The following is a 26,520-nucleotide window of genomic DNA, read 5'->3' as shown; positions in this document are numbered from 1 at the left end:
ACGAATACTCTTACTCTTCAGCATCACAAAGACCACCCACATAATCCTTGAACTTGCCAGGTTGCCTTATTTGCCTGCCAGATCTATCAAGCACTAGCATTTCCCTGCGCTCTCCACCAGCGGGGACTAATGGAACTGCCCGATTCATTACCTTCACAATCCTATTCATATTCCAGGTTCTTCCAACTTCTGTCTTATCAGCATTATGGAACACATCCTTAACTTCACATGGCATTGACCACCTGCAAGGTCCTTGTCTCAAAGGTGCAGGCAGTTTTGCTCTCACCGGATCACCTACTTGTACACAACACATTTTGACTGCCTTTCTCCCATCATAATCAGCTTTGTTAACCATTTGTCTCTCTATGACGCAAGACCTTGCGCGAGATAGCGAGATCCACCACAGTACACCTTGAAAAGGGAGTAAACTCCAAAACAGAGTTGTACCCCAAAATAATAAACCCCGAAACAGATGAGCCACACAGGTAAAAGGAAGTGAAATATACCAAAGTGGGGATTCGGCAGAGATGAATCTCTGAAGAGAATGAATTTGAAACTATTATCAGAAATGTCTTTTTTGATTAACCTAGACCTAAACCTTTGTTGTCCCCAATCATGAACACACTCATTTGAAACTATGGCAGGGACCATTAATTCAAATGAAAAACTTTCTTGCTTGATTACTCCACCACTTGATCCAGTTCCGTTTGTCAAATCAGTGAAATATCTTTTGTCTAGTCATTTGGGAGGGCAATATCAGTCCATGTGGCGAACAGCACACTACGCATACATTATCCGGTAGTACCTTTTACAGGACACATCTAGCTCTTCTCCAAACACAGGCCCTACAATACTGTTTTCATGCGTCTGCTCTCATTGTTCAACTTTTTCAAGAAAATTATTTTCCCCGGCCAGTTCATGCAACAACACTCTCCCTCGTGTGCACACACACAAACACTTGGATTTACTTAGTATTGTATACTGTAGAATTTGTATCGATTATGACACGCATTTGTTTATTTTCATGCACTATTACGTGAGTAGATGAAGAATGTTAAAAGCATGCCAAATACCTTGGTTTGGAAAGTACAGTAGACGTGAGTAAGGAAGGGATTGTCCCATGCCAGAGCCAGGACCCTTTTCTCTACCATTGTGCATTCTACATCGTCGTCTAGTAACACAACATCCTTTTTCAATGCTTTGATAGCAAAGAACTCATGCTTCCCTTTTAGTTCAGCAAGTAGGACCTGATGGAAAGGAAAATAATTTTATGTTAAACAATTTATAACAAAATTATCAAATAAATACACACAAACACAAATTAACATAACTACAGTACAATGGAGCTTAAATAATGATGGTTCACAATAAAAAGAATTGGGCTACAATCTCTGACAATGTACCATTGTCTAAAGCTACCCATACCATTTGTTGCAGAAGATTACTGAAGCACACTTTTAAAAGGTTGCTTCCTGCTATATTTAATTGTTAAGACAGAATTTCATTTACTGTTGTCTCCTTAACCTTTTCTCCCCCCCTTCTCATTTCTTTGATCTCTGACCTAGATTTGTGGACATAGGGACTTAGTCCACCTGCCAATTCAACCTCTTGACACCAAGTATATGGTGATAGGTAGCCCATAAGGCTCATGGGAGACACGGGTACTTTATTTGCATCCCATTTTGCAACTAGAGCGATTATATCATGCTACAGTCTTTTCATGGGGTAGACTGGTGGAAGCTGTAACTCAGTTCCATTGGGGGTGCAAGACAATTTAAACATTGATAGCCCAATGAACCTTTTTGACAGCCATTCCTGCTCTCAGCCATGTTGTGTTTTAGGGGCCTTTCTTTGGCTATGTAAACCACGAGGCAAACCTGAAATGGCTGTTTTGCACACGTGGGCACATTGTGAGCCTAGCCCTGTACCCTCTATTGTGGTTTGACATGATCTAGTTGGCCTCCTGACCATGTGCTTGCCATTTCACATTGTATAGTGGGAAGGGGATTGGCTGGCCTCCTAGCTAGCATCCTAGCCCTTTGTTTGAAACCCATTAGTGGGACTGGTGGGCTGGCTTAGGCCAGCATCTGTGTGGGCCGGTATATCTATCTGGGGGAGACACTGGGTCTACAATCAGGTCTTCTGGGGGCAGGCAGTTTACTTGCGGAGGGCATTCCTGCTGGACCATGTGTCCTGGGTTCTCATTTCCAGCCACTGGACGTCTTTCCTGAGTCTCCCTCATTGTCTTGCTGGGCCTCCTTGTTGTATAAGTCTGCGACTGTCGCTCAGCCTTTTATCAATGACTTACTGTTTCAGCATCTGGATCATCATGCCTTGCTGTTGTAAGCTGCCATTGAGTGTAAGGTTACTGAGAGCCCAACACCCCAAATCAACAGCATACCTGGGCCATCCTGGGTCCCTGCCACCATATTCATCTTCATGGGACCATCTTCTTTTGTCATCGAGCTGCCAGAATCTGCTTTGCCATTTTCTCCCTCCTTTCTGCTGTCATTCTCCCCATTGCTTCTGCTTATGACTGAAGGGTCCTACTAGAAAGGGGTTTTCTTTTTTTCCATTATCTGTTTTGTGTTCACCGCGGTTACAGTCCCTGGCTGCTGGGATCCTGTAAACTGTACCCGACAAGAAAAGTTGTACTCACTGCATTGTTTGGGGATTCATGAAAAAATCTTTCGGGAATATCACTGCGCCTACCTACCTCTGGGTCCTGGGTTGGTGGTTTATACTTGATACATATCTCTCAGGAGTGCCTGCAGTCCGTGGTTAAAGCTTTTCAAAAGGCAGGCTTTAACTGCATTTGCCCATTGACTTCCATTGGCGCTGAATTCCACCCTTCTAAATGCAATGTTTATCAAAGAGTAGTATGTCTCTACCCTCGTTGACTGCGCTTATCCTAATGTGAGCTCTTCAAATTTATGATGCAAAGTCTGCGTAAATTCACTCTACATTTAATTTTTACAAAGTATTAATGCACAAAGTCCTCAACTATTGATCAATGGTCACAACCACTTCACGATAACAAACAATGTTACTGTACAGATTCCTCAAAAGTTGAACAGTATTCACAACCAATTTGCAGCCACAGCCAACACGTGATCCAACCACTGGTCCTTGTCAAGGCTAACAAGTGGCATGAAACCCAAATCTATCTCATGCACCACAGTGAAAATAGTAAATCATACATACCATAATTACATCATTAGGTTGATAGAGGATTAGGGAGCATACGAATAGAGACAAGAGAAAATTATCAAAATAAAGAACACAGGAACAGCATAAAAACAAAAACAATGTACACAAATTGTATAAAATTAAATAGCTTTCTGCACATTTCTGTAGTGCTCAATTATCAAAGGTTCACGGTGTACAGATTCACCCCACATTGTTGTGTCTAACACTTCCCATTGACTGGGCCTCTAACATCATGCACCAAGTGTGTACTTCTTAATAACATTGCGGAGAGCTTAAGAGAAGCTGTGCATCTGCACTGTCTAGTAGTACATGCTGCAAATTCCAGCAAAAGAGACCGCTCGTGATAGTGTCAGTCCCTTCATATGTTTACACTAATTCTACATTGTCCTCAGTGCTTCATGCACATTGAGTGAGAGCTTCAGTGTCATGCTACTAAACTATATGTGCAATACATATTTGTGTATATAGTTCCAACTCTTCTATCCGTGTTTCAATGAGCATCACTCACCCAATTTAGGTGAAGTTTGGTTCTTGCAATGACCCTGTTGATATATCCTATGTACTGTGCTTGTCTTAAAAAACAACTCGCGTGGCATAACCATCAAAACATTATGTTTAATATGGACTTCAATGGAACTGATCTGCTATGTTCAGTGTTGCCCAAATAGGATAACATTATATAAACTGGTGATGAAACCCACACCTGGAGGAGTAAAAGTATATCCTAATGATCTTCTTAGAGTATCAATGGTTCCATAGTACATATTGTGAGTGAGAATTATTTCTGTGGGAAATATTAACTAGTAAGCCCAGTTATCTACAGGCCCGTAAATGAAGGATCCTAGATACCATACTCGAGATGCCAGTATAAAATAAACCCCATGCAATTACCTGTAATCTAAAGGGTAGAACCCTGAACTTTGTCTGTGGGGTGTCCTGTGAGGAATCGCCTGCAATGCTCAGAGCGTTCAAGTAATTGCGGCCGCCATTTTTCATATTGAAAAACAGAGGTGTGATGACGTCACACGTTAGCGCGTTGCAACGTCATCACGCTCCACTGTGTACATACAGGTTAGGGGTGTCGCGCTGCCAAGCCCTTGAGTTATTCCATACTGTCCATTCTGTATAAGCGTGTTAAGAGTGTCACGCAGCCCATCCATAGGGCTAAGAGTTGTCCGCATTCTTTGTACATCTTGTACTCTGGACTTCTGTAAGTTTCCAAACGCAATAGAAATTCTCCATAGCCCCTATAATTATTGGTTGGTAACTTGCCTTCACTGTGAAATAGCACTAATAAGTAACTAATTGGGATCTAAGCCCCAACAGATGTTTAAATACCACAATTGCAGTCACATTCCTGAATAAAATATTAGGGTTAAAGTTATGTTTATAGCCGAGGCCCTGTTTGTTATGGACAGTCCAGATGCATAGCTCCGCTTGTATAATATATTACAGTGGTATTTTGTACTTTAAAGCCCAACCATACAGTTAAGGGTGACCATTCACAGCTCAATATTTTAAATACAAATCTGATACAAATGTAGGCAAGTCCAAAATAGTCCTAACTATAGGAACACATTCTATATGGAATGTGCCTATCACCAGATAGTGGACTTAAATGATAGTATAGGAATGGCGCGTCTCTTTTGGCAATTTATTCTTTGTATACATACAGTATGCTTACTGTGTTTTAGGTCTACTTAACATACTTATGGAACAACTTGAGATGTACATGTGTACCTTAATAAAGATAAGCCTGACTGCTGCGAATCCCACAGCCTATCACCAAAAATTACAATAGGGGACACCTACCAGGGAAGTAGACACAAGGTTTACTTCCTTACAGATTGGCAGAAATGGCTAGCGAAACTGGTAGAGTAAGTGACCTCATAAGCGACCAATAAATAATATACCATTCACAAATTTGTGCAACCCGAACACAGAAACAGGATTTTACATAATTAGCCTTATAAAGAGGTCTGTACCACCCATTTAGATGGTTAATGGACTAAGCACATCCTTAGACCTTGGAGGGCCTGGCCTCACAACATTATTCAAGCACCATACACTTATGCTTGATAGTAATCTGGTACACAGCAAAGTCTTTAGATAATCTTTCCATTCTACATAACAGCCCGATCCAGAACCTAGTGTAAACGCGGCTTCTGTTCTCAGGCAGTAAAACCAAGCTTCAATGATGGCTTTGAGATTACATTTTTGACTTATCTGAGCCATGGAAAGACCCCGATGTAACACACACACAGGCCATTGGGATTCTGTGGGCATGACAACCAATTACCTCTCAGTGCCATCTTCCCTTACTCATCTGTGACTGCTGTGTCATCAACATTTATGGCTGTGGCTTTGCTCTGTCCATGACTCATGTACACCCACAGCTAGTGTGGAACTACAAAGTGCTTGCGGCTTTGACACAGCCTTTCCACACTACCTCGAGAGGTTTGGCTTCCTTTTGGGTTGAAGCCACGTAAGCTCAGGCTTTGAGCAGGTAACTCTGCTGGGCCCGCAACCCATTTTTCCTTGATTGCCTTTATTTTGTAGTGCATTTAATTTCATTTTGGCAAGCATTTTGCCTTTCTGGGGTTTGCCTGCATGTGCTTTCCTATCGGGCCAGGTCCCCTCCTCCGTCCCACCCACCGAGTCTGTAACTGGCCTTGCAGCCCCCTGCACATCCATCGAGGCTCTCCTCCACCTCGTTAACTTTCCTGAAGCCACTGAGGCAAAGGGCAGCTCCTGCAGAAGCAGCTCCAGATTGCGTTTGCCAGTGTTCACCAGCGGAGCCTGCAGCACAGCCGCAAACCATTAGCACTGTGCTCCCAGCTCTAGGTGCTACAAAGCCTCTGCTGGGACACGTCACAGCTGTGCTCAGTGTGAAATAACAGCAGAACTAGGTCTTCACATAGAGAGGGACTGCAACCTTAGGTGCTCCACCACCCTCACAATACTCAGAATCTAGGGATAGTTAGCCCAAATGATAAAGACACCTAAGATGCACACCCAGGAAGTCCCATCCACTTCTGCCTCAAATCCCCTCCCTACCCAATCTGCTAGCTATCAGACCGCAAGACCCCGTCCCCACAACCACGCCCCCTCTTAATCACAGGCCACCAAAAACCACAAAGAAGCCAAAGGACAACTGCAACCCAATTGACAGTCAGGAAAGTATTGCCGGTGGGGAAGGGCCCCTCCGACCAAAACACAATAACGCAAACTCATTAAACCAGTGGACCCCAAAGGACCACAATATGCCATGACACAGAACGGAATGATGCGTGAGAAAACTAGGAGAAAGAATACATCAAATGGAACCACAGCATGACACCACGCCAACAAACAGACACGACAAAGAAACACACAACTCGTAAGCATGACAGAAAATAGAACAAACTCCAAAAGAAGGGAAACATCTTTATACCCAACACCATACCTCACAACGATGGACCACCCACCAGAATAATTCATAACCACCAACGATGATAGATGCTCCAGCAAGATACCGGGACCGCCCAGGAAAAGACAAGAAACATCCGGAAGGAACAAGAGAGGAAACAACACCCTCACTCCATATATCACTAAAACTCAAGGGCATCAACAGCAACTACAACAAGGTACGGAAGAGGACCCAGAAGAAGTCAGGAACCCAATATGAAACCTAGCAGATCTAATCAATGACAAAACAGACCATACTGAACACACCTCACATCCTGAGAGCAAAGAGGAAACTGGCCAACAACATCATATGAAAACCAAGAACAAAACAAAGCACCGTTAAAAAATACAATGCAATCTAATCAACACAAGATCAATGTCCAAACATGCTACAGAGATCTACAATCTACTCTATCACAGTGGAATAGACATCTTATTTGTCACAGAAACCAGGTTAGATGACAACTGCAAAGTCACACTACACAGCTGTATACCCGACAACTTCAAATGCACACAGGTAAACAGAAAAGGCAAAAGAGGTGGAGGACTTGCAATAGCCTACAAAGAACACATGAAAATAAAAACAGATGTCCCTGCTGAACATCAGAAACTGAATCTCTCGTCCTTCACCTGACAGCAAACTCAAAAACAAACCTCACATTCATACTCATTTATACGCCACCAACCTACGACATAACCTTCGCAGACACCTTCATAGAAGCCATCACGAACCTGGCCATGAAACATGACCACCTGATAATCCAAGGGGATCTCAGCATATGGTTTGAAGAAGAGAACGCAAACTCAAAGAAATCACTAGTCAAGCAGATTGAGACAATGTAACTACACCAGATGGTTAAAGGAGCAACACACAGAGCAGGACACACTCCCAACACAATCTTCGTCAACAAAGAACTGATCTCAACTGCGTCACCAACACAAATACTGTGGAGCGACCACCTCATTTATTTATTGGGCATTTGTATGGTTGACACGAATCATATCATTTGTGATCCAACTACCAGGCAAAGCACCCAAACAGCCCAAACCCCCCCACCCCCCCCCCAACCTCGCGATCTGCAAAAAAACTGGAATACCATCAAAAGAAGTAACTGGAATCCTCCAAACCATCAACCGCAAAAGTTGGACAGAACCGACCTAGACGAAATAACAGACCTAATGCAGAAATAGATTGCCGAAACAATAGACAGCCTCTGACCGGAAAACCCCTTCATCCCATCACAAATGAAATCAGTGACAAGATGGTTTACATCCCCATCTCAATACAATGAAAAAAACAAACCGGAAACTTTAACTAGAATGGAGGAAAAATTACAACCAGGCAAAAAGAATAAACTATCAAAAACAAATCCGACATACAAAAAGGAAACTCTCAAAGCCCAAAAGAAATACTACAACACCAGAATCACAAAAGCCTCCAACACCCAGAAATAACTATTCAACATAATAAATGAGATGAGAAATCCACCTGGATGCAACACACTGGCACCTTCACAGAAACTATGCAATGACCTTGCAGACCACTTTAAAAATAAATCACTGACATACATCGGATCATACAAAGCAGACCAATCAAACAGACCGTGCACAATGCCCCACCTACCCTGGAACCAAATAAGAAGCTGCAAGGCCTCACCAAAATATCAGGAGAGGGATTCATCAAGCTTGTGGAACAAAGCAGGCTCTCAATGGGTCCCTGCCCATCAGCCATCTACAAATCAATCCTTGCACAGGGCATGCCATTGGAATGCTACAGAAACCTCTTCAACCAATCGCTCTCAACAGGAAGAGTACTGCAAGCTTTCAAATTTGCGTACATCAAACCACTCCTCACGAATACTAAGGGCGATGTGGAAGACCTCTCTAAATACAGACCGATATTAAACATTCCCAATCCGGCTAAACTGCTAGAGATCTAGGTCTACGAACAAACACTGGAACACGTAGAAAACCACCAATTATTGGACCAGGCACAAGTCGGCTTCAGACTCGCGAGAGGGACAGAGACAGCATTTTCCCTCTATCTGGGATGACCAAGAGACCAACACAGATTCCAACACAAACTTGACACAGATACTACTTGACGTCTCTGCAGTGCACTACAGTCAGCCACAACATCCTCATCAAGAGACTGGAAGAAATAGGGATCACTGACAGCGCTGCCTTGGATTAAATCTTTCCTGTCTGAAAGAACAGAAACAGTATGGTTAAAGCCATTCAAATCCACGCCGCGGGAAACCACCTGTGGAGTACCACAAGGATCCTCCCTATCCCCACTCCTCTTCAACATCTACATGATTCCACTAATCAACCTCATCAAAAGGCACAAACTCACCTGCTAAAACTACAAGGATGACCCCCAAATCATCGACTAAATCAAAGATGTACATAAGAAGAACACAATGCTTGTAGACTATCTCAAAGAACTCTATGGATGGATGAACACAAACTGCCTGAAAATCAACCTGGGCAAGACAGAAATCATGATTATATCCAAAACCAGGGAAGGAACCAATACAACCCGTGGCCCTCAGAACTAGGAACACCACCCACACCGTCCAAAATAGTCAAAAACCTTGGAATCCTAATGGACAACGTGCTTACCCTGGAACCAAAGGCAATAGTTAAGAAATGCTTCTTCCTTCTTCTGCACACAATGAAAACTATTCTACCAATCCTATCCTTCATGCACAAAACACTGTCCAACATCTCCCTCGTCATGTCCAGTATAGATTACGCCAAGAGCCTAGAACTCGGGATGGCGGGTTATCTACTGAAGAAACTGCAACGTATACAGAACGGAGCGGCCAACTTCTCCTCAAACTCTCACAAAAGGGACCTCATCACTCCAGCGCTAAAGATGCTACATTGGCTGCCATTTAAAAAGCAAATCACAATGTGCATAAAACACAGAGCAATACACAGCCAAGTAGCATGATTATTACAAAAGAATATCACAATTTACCAAACTACCAGAACACTCTGATCCAGCAATGACATCTGCCTGGAACCTAAATCATACACAAGGATAAAACTCAGTGGATCAGCATTCCCCTGCCTAGCCGCTAAAATTTGGAACTCCCTCCCGAGGTAAATACGAAACATGAAGGATCACCTAAGATTCAGAAAACTCCTAAAAACCTGGCTCTTCAACTCAGAACAGGATAAAAACAAATGAGTAACACCCACACCCCTCTGAATAAACACACAAATGCCAAGACGAAGGACTAGACCGAACCACGACAAAGTGCAGGGAGGTGGAGAAACGTCTGGGCGGGAGGGAGACCCGGGTGAATCCGTTTTCATGGAGGGCCCTACCGCAGGCTAAGGAGAGAGATGGGAGTGTCCTAGGTTGAACCACAGACAGAGGGCATTAGAGTTAAAGGGGAAAGAGTTGTGACCGAGGGCGCTCCAGGGCACAGGCTGGAGAGTAGAGGTTCTCCCACAGGGCCCAGGGAGGTGATGGTGGCTCGAGGATATACTAGGGGACAAAGCGGTGTAGACACCCGTTAGTCGGAACACGGGCATCGGGGGAGTAGAGGAGGCATCACCACGGAACAGCCCTGCTGAGAACCCACAACTCTGCACAGAATATAGGAGGGATACCACAATGCACGACACTGGCAGGGACACATGCACAGGTCGCCAAAGTGGAGGGGATACGATTGAGCGCCACCACCAATCAACCCACTACAATTCTCATCCCTCTGCTTACACCTCCCAAACGCTAAATAAAACACTGCCATACCTATACAGCACAACAAACCGCACACACTTCACTACACTCTAACAATGAAACAAACCACAAATAGCCTCGCACAACAGCACATAACAGACCGTAAAATCACACCTATGCTCACCAAACAGTGTAAACCCAACTGAAGATGCCAACAGCACATCACAGCTCTCTTGAACTTTTTCCCTGTTCAGTCCTACTAACTTACCCTACCATCATGTCTTCCAGATCCGCCGGAGCACCAGGGGACCACTCAGGTGGTGATAATGCATGGCATAAATATCCTTTAAAATAACATCTTGAGGTTTGTGATTGTACAGCCCCTACCACAGGGTTGTACAAGGATCAGCTTAACATTAATCAATATTCAGAAACCATCTCAGAAGGATTATCTATAGAGTTTAATCATATTTATTAGTAGACAATATCATTTAGAGATGGCTAACAGGACTCAAAACCACCCAGGGAAACTGACATTTTAAACTATGCACAGTTTAAGATGCCGTTACATTTAGTTATTTATTCCTTTGTGCATTTTCAGCAGGATTAGAAAAAGGGAATGTTTCTCATTAGGTGTATCATGGTACTGGTAAAAACATCTGTTATTTTAAATGCCACTCAAAAAGCAGAACAACTGAGTTGTAATCGGAGACAATGATTTAAGAAGCACAGAGATTCAACTGACATGTGCCTCTATTTAGGTATGCTTTAGAAGATTCAGTGGATTGTCCAAAATAATAAAAATAGAGGAAGAAAACAAACCAACCTAATTAACTTCCAGGGTCTCTGCCTCCAAAGTTATCTTTTTGGAATGCAAATGGGGTAAGCCGGTCTTTCCAAGCTCCCTCTCTTGAGAGATTTAATGTCCTTCCTCGTTGTGGGTTTGTGGGTTCCCGAACTCTCATCGATAGCCAATGTCTGATGGAGGTTTCTCACCTCTTTCTCCGAGAGGTTTACGATCTATTATCCATTGTGTCTTAATGGGTGTCCAGAAACCTTCTCCATCTCTCCTTCCCAGTGTCAACTATGGGTTTGTGAGGGTCCAGAAGCCCTTGTTAATGTCCGTTTCTGTGACGCTCAGGCTCTATCTGGCCTCGACTCCGTTCTTCTATGTGACTTTCTTGGTGCTTGGAGGAGCTGGTCAACCTGCGATGTGCAGAGCTATGGAGGAGAATCCCTGGCCCTTATTAAGGGCCACTCCCTTGCCTCTCTGATCCCACTATAACAACCTCACGATTGGGCACTCATTCTTCCTCCCACCTTTAACGCATGCCATTGTGTGTATGGTCTGTGCTTAGTTGCCTTATGGTTGTAGTTCTTCATAAATGTGCACCCGGGGAAGGGCTCTCAGTCAATCAGGTGGCTGGAACATCCCTGCCCAGTGTTCCAGCCAACCGATGCGCTTTTATTTCCTTTCCCTTTTTTTCTATTGTGGGGAGGCAACAGGTCCCAGTTGCCTCCACACGATCGAAAAACCCAATTCCTGTTCCCCCCACCCCAAATTACCAGCAGGATTGGCACCTTGCACTCTGGTTCCTGATGCTCCTCTCGTCTGGCCACCACCAAAATAGGCCCCTTTTTGGATTACGGCAGCCTTTTTGGAACTTGTTTTTCATGGCCGCTGTCATCCAAAAGAGGGTCCCTTTTCCATTTCAATGACGGCTGTGAGTATTATTATTTTTTTTCTCTGATGGGAGATGGGCTCATGCAGAGCTGATCACCTGTCGGATGAAAAAAAAAAAAGAAAACTATCCGTAACCTGGTAAATCACGGGGTGCGAATAGTTTTCACGCCATGGGGGGAGGTGGGGCGTACATCAGCTTTGACAGCCACAGCCCGAGCTGAGGCTCTCGCTTCATTCGGGCCTACCAAAGCTTGGGCTGGCGGACCTTTAAAGCCTATGTATGCTCCACCACCCCACTGCTGCAATGAAGATATATTCTAATCAAACACGTCATACTGTCTAGTGGGCTTCCGAGGCTCTAAGCCTGCTGTCCAGCTATTTACATTTAGGATCCAGTTTTATCCAGGGACATTTTATGGGATTTAGGGGCACGGCTCATTGAGAACCAAAGACACAGTAAGGTGATCCTAGACTATGATCCACCCGCCCTCCACCATTGTAATCACAATCCATAGCTTAATGTGCCACCACAACAGCGATCAAAATAGGCATAGCTACACCCTGAAAGTGCCCGATCTGCGTCATTAATAAACTCCTGCCATTTCAAGGGCAACATTAGCAGTCCCTAATGAGGGTACTTGTGTTGTATGATATGTAGAGGATACATCTGTTTTTATTTTTTAGCAATGGCAGCAATGAGAAAGGTATATGAGCTGCAGTAAAGATGTAGGTCACAGATCAGTAAAACATAAAAGAAATAAGTAACCCCAGGATTCCTTCATACAAATGATTTTTCCTTATTTTGAACCCATCAAACAATCAATGTTAGTAAATCAAATGTCCTATATCCCATTGTTTGAACATGCTATTATTCCAAATGGAATAAGGGAGAACATGGTTTGTTTGTAAATGTTAAACACAGAAAATGGGAAACATTTTAGAAATGTAAAGAAAAAATGAGAGAAAATAAATCACAGTGGAGTATTGTACAAAATCATAAAACATGAAAATCAATCATTTATATAGAAAATTAAATTTGGTATGGTACGTCCTTTTTTGCGGTGATGGTTTCTGCGCAGCACGTTTGATGCCGGCTGCCCTTTGGCCAGCAGGGTGGAGGGACCTAAAACCTCACAGCACCTATACGGTGAACAAAAACACTGATAAATGCAGTGTTTTAGATTGTTTATTCACAGAATACATGCCCCGCTCAGCAAGTGAAGCTGACAGCAAAAATGTGTTTGCTGAGCGGACCTTGAATCCCTTGAACAGAAAGTTGTCCAAAACACTGCACTTATTAGTGTTTTGCATGACAATATATTTAGGATACATTTCAGAGAGGTGCTAGGTCCCCCTTCAGTGGCCCTGCTGGACGTGGCCAACACGACTCGCTGAGGGGCGACATGCACCAAATGTGTTGTGGGAAAACGACTGGCGGCTAAAGGCCCACGACAAAAAGGCCTGCTTCTATTCAGTATATCATACAGACAATTCATACTTGTCAACAAAGAAAAATCTAGGCAACAACATACCAGAAAAGACAATAGTATATTTTTCATAACACAACCAATGCCAATTTGTTATAATGCATACCCCCTTGATTCCAGTGGCTGAGTTTTCATCAGGGAAACAATCAACATTGCCTCTATGTTTATATAAAACTATTTAATCACAATAGGGATAAGGACACAGTTGCTGATTTTAAAGTAGTGTCGAATAAAATAAACTGATTTGATTACCTTACACAGCAACAAATTAGATTAAGTGTAGAAGTCACCTTTATGTGCTCCTAGAAACATGAATTAATGAATACATCACTAAAACATGTTTAATATAATGTAACCACACAGAGCACCATGACAGTTCACTCTTGTTTGCAATCCTCTACTTAGGAAACGTGATCCTCCAAAATTCCATGCCGATATGATACAATATCCAAGGATCAGCTTTTGCCCCAAATACAACCAATTTGATTGGAGATATATTTGATATAGAGTGTATTTTTTGGAGGCCAGTCAATTTCCAGTATTTTATGTGAATCAATAACAGCAAGGAAGCAATGAATTGATTATATTGCCGACATTGTTTTTATTGCTTGGAGTAGATATAGATATGTGGGGACAGTATCATTCATTTCCCCCCGCCAAGCTTCAGACCATGTGGCAGCTCTCCATGGAAACCTTGCATGTAACAGCCACTGTTGCCACTATCAATTGAAACTCTAATGAAACCCCATCCCCAATGCAGACACCAATATCTTCACTGAGGAATGGTTGACATGCATCGCCAACCTGCAACCCATCTACATTAAAATCTGCATTATAGGAAGTTTAACATATGACTAGACTAAGAAACAAACACTCTACTTTTTCTGACTATGAAAAGGGTGAAAACCTTGGCAAACGATCACTCAACCCACCTTTGGTTGACCATACATTAGATGTGATCATAACGGTCAACCACTCCCTATTGTACATCAAAGCTACTGCCCTTCCTATATTGCCTCAAATTATGTTATTCAGACTCGATCGATTTCACAAATGCACGCCCCAAAAAGCTAACTCTGAGGACATCTCTGTCATAGTCAGACTTATGATCAGAGAGACTCATGATTTTGCCCTGTAGTCTTCAAAGCAATGTCATTGCAAGTGGATTCCCGAGATCCTTGCTTCAACACGTACAGCACTCACGTCAGAACACGAGAGGCAGTGACCTCTGCACAAACTAAAATAATTAATTGTATGTCTGGTACGACACCCTCAAACAGACAATCCAAAAACTGGGAGACTGCTGGAAGCCACCACAAAAGAATGAAGCTTTTATCCACAACCTTATCTCTAAAGTACCCAACAAATCTTCAGCACTTTTTCGGCAGATGCAGAGAACTCTGAAAACCTCCTGATAACTAGCTCAACCAAATTATCTCCCAAAAACAAAAGCTGGACCTGGCCTCTTTTCTCCCAGGGAAAGATGACTACTATGTAAACTAGTATCAAAATCCAAACCAGATCAACAAACCCTCCCTTACCAAAGGACAAGTTGCGGAACTTTACCTTCAAGCAATTTTGCACAGCAGATTTCGTGACAACGATATTCAAAATCAATGACTCATTGTAACAAGGTCTTCCACATCCAGCTAGCACTATTAAAGAAAACAATTACACTTGCCCCTGCACTGATTAACTGCTCCATCGAATATGGAAGTATCTGAACTGCTTGAAAAAAAACAATTATATCACCTTTACTAAGAAAGCAGAAGACATACCATTTCTTTGCAATCTACAATGCAGTAAAACTGCCAACACCCTTTCCATTGGCAAAATCATGTAGAAAATGGTGACACAATCTACAGAAGTACACAGAATGTCACAGCCTCCGTCATGGGCATCAGACAGACTTCAGAATTCCTGGAAGCACATAATCTGCCCTCATGTCTATGTAGGAAGCTGTGGGCAAAAAACAGCCTGCAAAGTTAAACCTACTAGACCTACTGGCAGCCTTCAACACTTAACCAGCTCAGACTGCTAAAATGACAGGAACATTCTATTTGTGTAAAAGGTATTGCCGCAAAATGAATCATTCTAGAAATGTAGGGCATCCCCTGTAAGATCCAGAAATGGCCCATCCATAATTTTACTGAATATTTGGAGAGTTCTCCAAGGCTGCTCAACATACATATGAAAACACTCGGGGATCTCATTGCACTTTTCTATTTCCACCAAATTCATGCAGCTGGCAGACAGATTGCATTTAAGCTGGAGGCTAACTCAATCTACCCCCAAAGGAAATCACCTGCATAAATCTCATAGTCATGATTGAAGACTTGAAGACATCTGCTGAAAAATCTGAAATCCTTTTTGTGGGGACTAAAATTCCAGCATCACTGCTTTCCTCTTGGCCTCCTACCAAGGGACACCACCACTCTCTGGTTAACCGTGGTAAGAACCGCAAAATCATTATTGGCAGCAAGCTTACAAAATAAATTCAGGATCCAACCACAAAATCCTACTTTCACCTACATATGATCTAACATATATTGACTTTCTCAGCATGTCTCACAAAATCACAGACACTAGAGCCCTTCTACAATTGTGCACGGACTACTGCAACAGCCTGCACATGGGACTTCCCAAAAACAAAAATCAGATTATTTTAATCTAATTTCGTTGGTACAAGGCAGCAAGGAATTTTGAATTTGAAACCGAGAGGCCACATATGTGGATTGGGGTTGGAAGCCTGTGGCTGAAATGTTCGAGGCAGAAAAGACAGTTATTTTTCCAAAAATAACTTTTGGTCTTCTCTCCCCTGAACATTTCAGCATTTGCCCTTGTCCCCACCCCCTACTTACCTTGCACCGGCACACTTCGCTGTGTGCCGCTGACTCGCTGTGTCCGTGCAACACCGGTTTGTTTTCACTTCCGAGATCAAGAACCGCCACTGCAGGGTCCTTTTTTTTGTTTTTAATGGGACCGGCTGCAGGCGCCTGCCTTGCAAATCCCACTCACAGTATAGTGAACAAGGGTGCGGGGGACACCTCCACAGCCCCTGCCATGAATGGGGGATTTAGTCAAACCTTTCGGCTGTTCGAACTTTTCGAACGGCCGAAATTCGGCCAAATCTCCCATTCGGGATTTTGAACAGTCTTTTTGGACGTTTCCACATATGCCTGCTTTCAGAATCCTCAACTAACTCCCAGTGAGTCAGAGAATACTTTTAAATCTGTTCGCTTTATGAATCTTGCTTTCTAGAAAAGTGTCCTATCGAACAACAGATTATAGCTTTGCCATTTTTCAGGGTCTCTCCCAGTCCTTACCTGATCAGCTATTTGTTAAAGATTCGTAGCAGTCTCCCTGGATCATTCACAGACATGGAACTGGCTTGGTCTTCTCCAGTCCAATGGTGTACCAAAGTGGGGCTATGCAACAGTCTTTTCATCCTAATTCTTCAATCCTTCTATGCAACTCCAGGGCTACAGACCATCAACGCTCTTCTCCCGTTGACACTTGCCTGTGCCAGGGACTATTAATGGTTAATTAGTTGTTTGTACTCCTTTCACTTGTCTCCCACCCTTCATTTTTGATCTCAGCAACCCCCACTCTGACTTTCTTTGGGGAACCAAGAAAGAAATGCTTCGACAATAGGTGCCTTTAAATCACCAATAAATACATTATATGTAACCCTCTGAATATATAAGCTGAGGAGTGTGCCAAACACGGCACTTTCAAATAGGATCTTTTTCAATACATTTGTGCCTGATCAGAACTATTCTTATGGTGGCTATGATATAAAGCGCAGTTAAAACGATTGGCAAACTATAGAAGTTGAATATTTGAAAATAACTTAATTGAAAGCAAAACTAAAGGTCTTCATTTTAATAAATGAGGGACACTTCTATCCATGCCAAAGAGACCGGTATTATGTCTGGAAAAGTATCCCTCAGATATGGAATATTCATCTATGACGTTCCTCAGAAAGAGTCCCTTTCTTAATGAGTTTATATATTCAGGGTGTTTTGAATAGTCAGACCCTCCACCCTATAGCGATTTTGCGATCCCGCAAAATGCTTCGAAAAATGACCGTTTTTACAAAAAAGTGCAGTAACACCCACAAAAATGTGTATTTGAGAAAAAAATAAGTTTTTTAAAAAACTCAAGGGTCCAAGGGGCTCAACTCTTATTTTATGGACTCAAGAAGTGAAATGCGCAAGCACATTTCATCACTTGAGCAGAAAAAAAATAAAGAGCAGTCCGATACACAAAGGACATCAGAATGGACGCTTCATATATGCGCCCATTCAGATGTCCTTTTTCACCCCTTTTTGCAAATCAGGGGGCATTTCTGCGCATTTAAAAGCGGATCCCAAATTGACAAGCAAGATGCACTTTTAAATGTGCAGAAATTGTAGGCCACTCTATGCGTCCACTTTAAATACGTGCACAAGGGGTGCACTGCTTTACAGGGTCTTTACGGACCCTACTGACTCATGTAATACTTGCATTTTTTTTTTTTTAAGTGTGACAGCTCCTGTCTCACTTGCATTTCTGTTCCTCAAATGGGATAGAAATGTGTGTTTTTGGGTTGCATTTTACAGTGGCAGGACCCTTCAGGGCCAGTCACAGTGAAATGCACTGGGAGCCATTGTCGGGAGAGCGTTTCCAACACAAACGAATTCAAGGTGGCTGGCCAGCGCATCATTTGCTCTATAGCTCAGCCCCGTGGAAATGCGCAGGTCACGTTTGAGATTAAGGTGGCCTGCTCATTTCCAAAAATGGCTTATCTAAAAACAGCACATCTTCTGCTCTATTTTTAGATGCCCCATTTTTTTGAGGACAAAATCTACAGTTTTCTTCAAAAATTGAAGAAAAAAAAATCACAATATGTGTGAGAAAAGAGTGAGAGGGGGAGTGATGGGTGAGCTGTGGCGTGGTAGGCAAGAAAGCGAAGGGAGATCAGAGGGAGAGCAGTGGGTCAGAGGGGGGAGCAGCGGGCAAGAGAGCAGAGCGGATGCAGTGGGGCAGTGGGCCAGAAATCAGGGAAAGCAGAGGTACAGAAAGTGGAAGGAACGTGGGCTAATAAGTAGTAGTGGGCTGCAGATTGGGAGAAAGGATGAGGGAAGAGTGTGATAGAATGGGAGAAATGATGAAAGATGCATAAGTAGCATGCAAGAATGAAGGACTGTATACTGCGGGAGGAATTGGGGAGCGTACAGTGTGAGTTGGGAGTATGATTTGGAGTTTGGCAGAGACTGGAGAGGGCAACTTGTGACTTGGCAGTGTGACAGAGCATGTGAGTATGTGCATGACTGCGCGTGAGGTTCAAAAATACAAGTTGAGATGAGGAATTGGTGAAACGTGTGAGGTGTGTTGGGTCATAGAGGTGTGTGGGTGTTTGCGGGATTGGGGAACATAGAAGGGGAATATTTTCAGCATTACAACTGATAATGATTAATACCGTTAATAATATTAAATAGGCATGCACATTAAACCAAAAAACGTAGCCAAAACAAACACTGTTCTGCCAAGCCTGAGACATCTAGGACTCTTACTATTTGATATAAAAGATACATATATTGACACCCTGGCTCTCCTGTAGCCTTGCGCTTTCCTGCAATGTACCCTTGCACCCTCCAGTCAATAAAAATTGTGCTGCAAAAATACTGCCATAAATGAGGTTTGTGCCACAAAATTTGCCATTTCATGCAACAAAGTCCTGGAAGTTCTGAATAGTGCCATAATTGTTGCCTTTCCGCTACTTCGAAGGCTTATGTACAAAAGCATATAATGAACACATGGGTAGCAGGTGGAAGGAAGTAAAGAGTAGAAGTTGATAGCCACTTAAAACAGAGCGAAGTAAGGGACACACGTGCACACCACGGCTAATCAAATACCACCTTTACGTATTCAGGGAGAGAATTCTTTCATATTTAATGTCTCCAAAATTAGAATTGGAGCCTCTGAGCTTGGGGTGACAATAGCCTCTTTAAAACAATGATTGAGTGAGCCACAATTGCACCGACTGCAGTAACTTGTAACTATGAAACGCAGCATTGATTTAATGGCAGTGCATCCAGCTAGGTCTTCTGTATCAGCTTTTCTAGCGTGTAGTATTTCCGAACATTTTGAGTTAATGGATGCACATATTCAGCTGAAATAATGTTGTGAAATCTAATCTGGCTACCACCTGCACCTTGTCTGTGCCTGTGAAGTTTTCTCATGGGAGGTATGTGAGACTAATCCAAGTGAATAAGAGCCAGGGTGACCCACCAGCTGCCATTACAGCCTTGGCAGTACCATCTCCTAATTGCACCTTTGCTTGAGACACCAGAATGGGAGAAATGAGTCCAGCTGGGGTCGATGCTAAATTTCCAGTTGGCCCAAGGCCCGCCTATGGATGACCAAAGTCACTTGTTGTCTAGCTTGGCCCTTGATCCTGGTTCTCCTGTTAACTACCCATATGATGCAATGTTTCTACCTCCATAAAGACCTTAATAGTCATCTGTACTGATTGGTTAATATATGACCCTCTATAAAATGGTTAGTGTGATTTGGATTCCGATTGCTCTTATTCTCTATTCCAACACTTCAATGGACATTAGTAAATATGTATTTATCCATTTTTTAGCACCCTGTATCTGAACCGGATGGTTCTTTACTAAACTGAATTGAATTTGTGTTTCTAAAATAAAGCAAATGCCTCTGATGAGTGTTATTTCTTGGGATCATATTGCTGTGAAGGAGAGCCAGGTTCACCATAAAAGAGTTGACAAAGGTTGTGGGTCGTTCTACTTGAGCATTGCAGAGTGTTACCATTATCCTTAAATGGAGACTACCCCTGTTGCAGGCTGCCATGGACCCTCTCCACTGCATGATCCACTTCCTTTCCCACTCCACTGACCACAGACTGTGGCTTACTGCATGCTCTTCCACAAGACGAAGTCCCCATGACTCCACAGATGTGACTAGTGAGTGTGTTACTGAAACCAGGGCTCTCACCACCGCTCTAAACTGGATATGGCTAGAATTCCGGAGCTGTAACCTTGGCATGTTGGTTCCCTCTCCTCTAATTCTAATGGCTGAATACAATTTGTCTCAATTGTGGCTGTACATTTAACAAAGCTGAAATGCATTATATTTGGTATCACAACTATACTGCGCTATACAAATAAAACAAATACAAGCCCCATTGTTTGCTGGTTTGTCACCTTTGTGTTTACAATTTAGTTGCAAGTAATAGAATACACCAATACACAACCTTTTTCGTCAAACTGATGAGTTCATATTTTAAAACAGCTCCTTAACAATTAACCTTTTACAAAGCAATATTTGAGGTCAGACTACAACACCTTTCTTTCCACGCTTAAATATGTTGATTAAAGAGTGCACATTGAATAACCTTACGAATTAGGCAAAGTGATTTACATCTTTCTCAACGTGAGCATAAGATACCATACTCTAGTTCACTGAGACCACCTCAGGAATCGTAATAAACTAGAGAAAAACTAACCACGGTCTTCCTTACATACCTTTCCGAAGCTCCCCTTGCCAAGGACTTTGTGGAAGGTGAAACTTTCGATGGCGAGACGGCTGCTTATACTGGATGGCCGTGCAGGTGGTGGCTTGGGAGATATTCCTTCCCACAGCTTATCATATTGATTATCTGCTAATGAAAAACATGGTTATGGGCATTAGAACCATTCATATTCTTTACTGATTTCCCCCCCAGCACAATCCTGGACCTCGAATCACACTCAGATCCTTATCTTTCTGTTCTTTTACCGCTAGTTAAAGTGCATTGGTGTAAACAGAAGGTCTTTTAACTGTGAAGATCATTCTTTATGTTGCGTTGACCATGGAGGATTTGGCTACACAAAATTTGATCAAGCTAGTAGAAGTTCTGTGTTTAAAGTAGATATAAAACAACAGAACAGTGTCTGGTCATAACTGCATTGGTACCAAAGTGGAAGAACTGCAAATGCAAATAAATAGAACAACCCATTTAGGAAATGCAATAAAGTGTTGAAGTGTTGAAGCACTTCATGTTCATTGATATAACAGGAGCTCAAGTGTGCAGGCATGCTCCCAGTAATAAACTGTGAACTCAATATCTTGCACCTAAGACACTGTTGAAAACATTTTAGAGAGACAGCAAAATTGTATAACTATTTATAACAAAAACGCCTACAAAACAAGATTTACAGAATGTATCAGAAAGTGATTGTCAGGTTATGAAAAAGAACAAGGATCAGTGCGTTGCTGCTTAGTCTTAGATATAACACGTTCCCGAGCAATGGCGATATCAGAGTTTTAAAAAATCAGGATTTCAAAGTAATCTTGCCATACTGATGATGACTGATCAACAAAAGAATGGGGATAAATGTAAGAGTTTAATGATTGTAATGACGATGGAGTGGTAAACATGGCTTATCTGGCACAACAGCACATCAACTATGCTTGATGTGTCTTAATGTGGCAATAAGACCCGATGCGGTCGGCCAATACCGCCCCAGGTAATGCTCCCGGGGCCTTAACGAAGCCCGGGGGCATTACCGTAGGCGGTATTGGCCCGCCGCCGAGGGTTTTATAGCCATTAGTACCCCGGCCTGTTAGACCGGGCTACTAATGACATTTTTTTCTGCTTCGAAACAGAAAGAAAATAAAAGTGAAAAAATGGCCGTCCGGAAAGTGAAAACATAGTCCGTTTTCCCTTTCCATGGTGGCCATCAGGAGCGGGCGCGCTGGGAACAGTGCGTTCGCTCCCAAGAAAAGAAGAAAAAAGAAGGTAAGTGGGGTTTGGAGGGTGGGGAGGGATAGTTTGCGGGGTTGGGGGGGGGGGAAGAGGAGGAAATAAAATAACTTACCCGAGTACCCAGAGGGGAACGAAGGCAGCCTCCAGCCATGGGGAGGCTCAGAGCGGGGATTGCCCCGTTTTGAGCCTAATTGGCTAAGGGGCTGTCACGCCCCTCGCCAGGAACAGAGTACCCGGCACGCGCAAAACGCACTGGCGTACAAGGGAATACCGTGTGGTATGGCTCGCAAAAGCCAATCCACACGTTGTATTCCCGGTGTGCAGCACGTGCCGGGTACTAATGTGGATTAGACATATTGCATATTTCAAGAATCAAGACACGTTTTCTAATTGTATATACTAATTTACAGGTAAGCCACGTATGGTACGAAGAATCAAGGTGCAGCATAGAAAATACAAAACATAACCAAGAAAATGACATCTCCCAGCTGTGCAAGCCATAAGATGTTTTTCTTTCAGAAAGTTAGCTTTGCTAATCGGGCCTTCTTATCCAAATACTCCATCCTGAAAAAAGTTTATTACACACTTGTTCTCTTGCCTGGACCCATCTACTGGCACACCAGCACCTGCCACATAGTTTGGAAAAATTGTAGCCACATCAGAACATGTGCATTCCTGGCAACAGCCTTCTGGAATGCAAATGACTTCCAGATTATGCATAATGTATGTATCCTCAGGGGCTTGTGGAGTGTGGTGAAATAGAACTGTAAAGCTAAATCGGTTTGAGTAAATAAAGTTACATACTGCCACATCTATCTAATGTCATTTTATTATCAACTGGTTCACTGTGACTCCTACAGTTCTCCGAGATAATGCGCATTACCGTCTGGGGCTCAGGGCTTCGCTCCGCAGACGTGGGGGCCAGCTCTGGAGGTCTTCTTTGTTATCTGCCTGGAAAGGCTTGATCACTTACTAGAGGAACAGCACATACAACCAAGGTGTAAGGTGGCAGCTAGTGCTTCAAAGCATGGGAATGTCACACCCAAGTGATCATTACTGAATCTTTTTGAACACAGGCAGACACAGGAGAGAAGTGTAATGAAGAGCAGTAGAGGAGATGAACCCAGGAGTGGGGTCCTGCCATCTTGGAAATACCCCGACTACCATTACTTCCATTCTTACACCCCAAATTCTTGTGGGCAAAGCACTCTGGGAGCAGACATAAGAAGGCAAGGCACTTGCTACAGTAGCCAGAAGACGTGGAATGGACCGATTTGCTTTATAAGGAGGTGTGCCCCTGCAGTGGAATCGTCTTTGGGGTCCAGGAGAAGAGGAATCTCCCTGGAACCTTTTTTGGAAATGAATCTGTCCAAAGTCCACTGCCGCCATTATAAGGATTTCAAAGAAGGAGAAACCCCGCCACCCCCACTCGACCCACTTCAGGGGAACATTTGGAGTACCTTGCTGCTGGAAAGCCTGCCTGCAGCTTAGACACTGGTATCCAGGACACTTACCACTGCAATTGGCAGACCTACAAGTGTTCTCAGACAAATCTGTGGGCTGAGAAGTGCAAAAGAAGAACTTAACCTTTCCTCCGAGACTCTGGACAGGGTTCCACAGTCATTCAGAATCAAAAGCAGCAGCCTTGGACTTTGCTGTTTTGTGCAGACTCTACTGCTCTTATGTAATTTCTGGGCCATTACAAGACCCAAAGGAGCATCCAACATTCTATGCTTTTCAACCTGCTTTGGTCTGCTTTGAGCAGTCAACTCGACCCCAATCTGATCACTGCAGTCACACTGCACTGTATCGTTTGACCCCGTCAAAACAGCTCATAGTTACTGTTGAATAAACTGCAAGAATGTACGCATGACACGTTTCTAAGCTTCCTTCGAGTCTCCAAATAATTGCAGCTTGTTGAAGTACACAGTGTTTGCCTCCTATCAATCTGACGATTGTCTCGACACCGACTCAACCCCATGGAAAGCACCCAGAAACCCGGCTTGAAGCTGTCGAGCCCATCAGAAGATGATTTAAAGATACGCCACAGTTGTTCTGTCTCCCAGGCCAGGTTTTAAGGCTGCTACAGACAATACATACCCTGCATCATACTTTTTTAAGAAACCAACATTTGAACTTGAACTCTGCTAAAAAATGGCAATTGCCTACATACCCCTGCCATCATACCGAGAGCATCCCTTTCATATAAAATTATTTGCAGGCGTGGGTTGCCAGTGTTTTAATATATAGTGCATTTGTATTTCTAATTTAATGAAAGAGTCCTACTTTTATTGAACCTTGTTCGGACATTCCCTTTATTTTGTTAACATTCCTATTGTTTTGGATGCTCCTTGCTGGCCAACATCCCTCTTGAAGAGGATAGTGTGTGCTTGCTACGTTGAAGAGGTGAAGGAGGTGTACCATTCATGTTGTGCCTGTGTCACCTTCAGGATTAAGAGAACTGCTGGTTCAGTAGTAGTTTAAGGCGGAGTAGAAGTTTAGAAACCAATACTCATCCCTGCACTCCAGCAGGGAAGGGGGGAGGCTGTGGCTGGAGCTTGGATTTCCCACTGTTGGTTCTGTTGAGAGGTGCCCAGGAGCTGCGGGTGCAAGGATTCTTCCGGTCGGGTCCAGGAGCAGAGTGCAATCATTGGCGATGGAGCAGTGCAAGATTCACAGATGCAGCCCTCTTCAGGACACTTCACAGGACGAGGGAAGGAGAGTTCCAGTGAAGGCCACCAGACAGACGTTGGCAGGGGTCTTTCCAGGACAGGATTCTTTCAGACTTGGAGGCTAAAATTCACCAGGAAGGCATCTTATACCACGAGCTGGTGACCACAAACGTTTCGGGTGAAACTCCTAGCGAGGTAGCCCACTGAGAGCTGGACAGTCCTCCGGGTGGTCCAGGGACACTTCCGACGGCTCCGAATGGCTGGATTCTTGAGAACACGTTGAGACCGGTTGGTCCCACAAGTCCAGGGGTTGAAGCACCACACAGGGCCAGATGCAGGGGAGTGATGCCAGGCCTCTTCGGGAGTATTATTCAGTGATCTGTTCTTATATGAGGGATTATTTGCTCCAACAATGATTTCACGAAGTGGCTGTAGGAGTCCTCTTCTTATCCAAAATCCATCCTAGCAGCAAGTCCAAGCCCGCCAATGGTTAGGTTCTGCATCATTAAAACAGCCAGAAGTTGTCCAATCAGGGCGAACTATTAGTTTCACCCTGGCCTGACTTTCTGGCACCACAGATGTGGAGTGGGACCAGACAGTGTGTGTCTGACACACTGACACACACACACACCTGACCCCCCCACCCCCTCCAAGTGTAAACGGCTAGGGTGATACAAAAGTACCCTTTCTCAGTAGTGACAATCTGAAGGACTGGTCAGTTTCCTCATGACAAATTAGCAAAAGACAGGGGAAGGGAAGGCTTTACTTCCCTTCAAAAAGTCAGGACAGGATCATAAACAAAAGTTAAAAGATTGGAGGTCTATAGAAACTATGGAGGGAAAGTTGGCAAAAGAAAAATCTTTCCTAACATTGATTTCTTTCATTGAAGTGTGCTAAAATGGAGTGCATAGTTGTTGGGTTCAGTGATGTGTCACAGGCCGAAGAGTTTTTGAATTCTTAGATAATATTGCACATTTCCTCCTGGCTGTGTTATGCAGACTATATTCAGTGTGCGTAGTGAGCTTTACTTGGTTTTATCATGTCTGCGCTGTAGATCTCGAGAGATCTGTAGTATACAGTTTTGACTGCTGGTAGATAGTTCTCTCTCCAGGTATGCTCGAGGCTGTGGTTTTCTTTCTTGAGCTGGTTCGGTTTGGAAGAAGCACCACTTTGTGAAAAATTGATTGGCTTCATTGGGGCTAGAACGTCGTGAAGGTTATGGATTTGTCTAGTTTTTGGAGACGGGTAGAGTTTGGCGGTTTCCAGCTTTCTGCGTATCACATAAAAGCTGTATGTCCTTTCTGACAACACATTTTTTCTTGGTGGATTTTGGTCATGCATTGGAAGGTATAGTGGGACCATCCAATAAGACCAGAGAGGCACAAAGCCACACCGCTCCGCAAAGAAACGTGGACAGGTTTCAGCGGGTTTCCAAGCCCTTCCAATTCGGTCAGGTGATCAAAGATACCCACTGATTCATCTAATACTATGTAAGGGATTAGGGGCATAGGATACAATACAAGCCAAGGAAGTAAATTGAAGAAGTATAGGACAAACATCAAGAA

At 43.4% G+C, this 26,520-nt stretch overlaps 1 protein-coding gene across 9 annotated transcripts in view; it reads right to left on the bottom strand.

The window, feature by feature from the left end:
- PRKCD (protein kinase C delta) overlaps positions 1-26,520 on the bottom strand; it is a 1,081,757-nt gene that overhangs the window by 96,356 nt on the left and 958,881 nt on the right. For 6 of the 9 annotated variants that reach the window (XM_069643552.1, XM_069643551.1, XM_069643555.1 and 3 more), the window contains 2 exons: positions 21,061-21,197; positions 1,074-1,247 (listed from right to left, as the gene is read on the bottom strand). In XM_069643552.1, the coding sequence (XP_069499653.1) occupies positions 1,074-1,247; positions 21,061-21,197 (311 nt within the window). The remainder of the gene's footprint in view (positions 1-1,073; positions 1,248-21,060; positions 21,198-26,520) is intronic. The other 3 variants (XM_069643559.1, XM_069643556.1, XM_069643558.1) reach the window with 1 other exon arrangement.

The sequence above is a fragment of the Ambystoma mexicanum genome, chromosome 2p, assembly GCF_040938575.1.
Source record: "Ambystoma mexicanum isolate Mex_15411 chromosome 2p, UKY_AmexF1_1, whole genome shotgun sequence".
Classification (NCBI taxonomy): Eukaryota; Metazoa; Chordata; class Amphibia; order Caudata; family Ambystomatidae; genus Ambystoma; species Ambystoma mexicanum.
The sequence above is the reverse complement of the archived record's forward strand: the minus strand, read 5'-3'. Positions and strand labels throughout refer to the sequence as shown.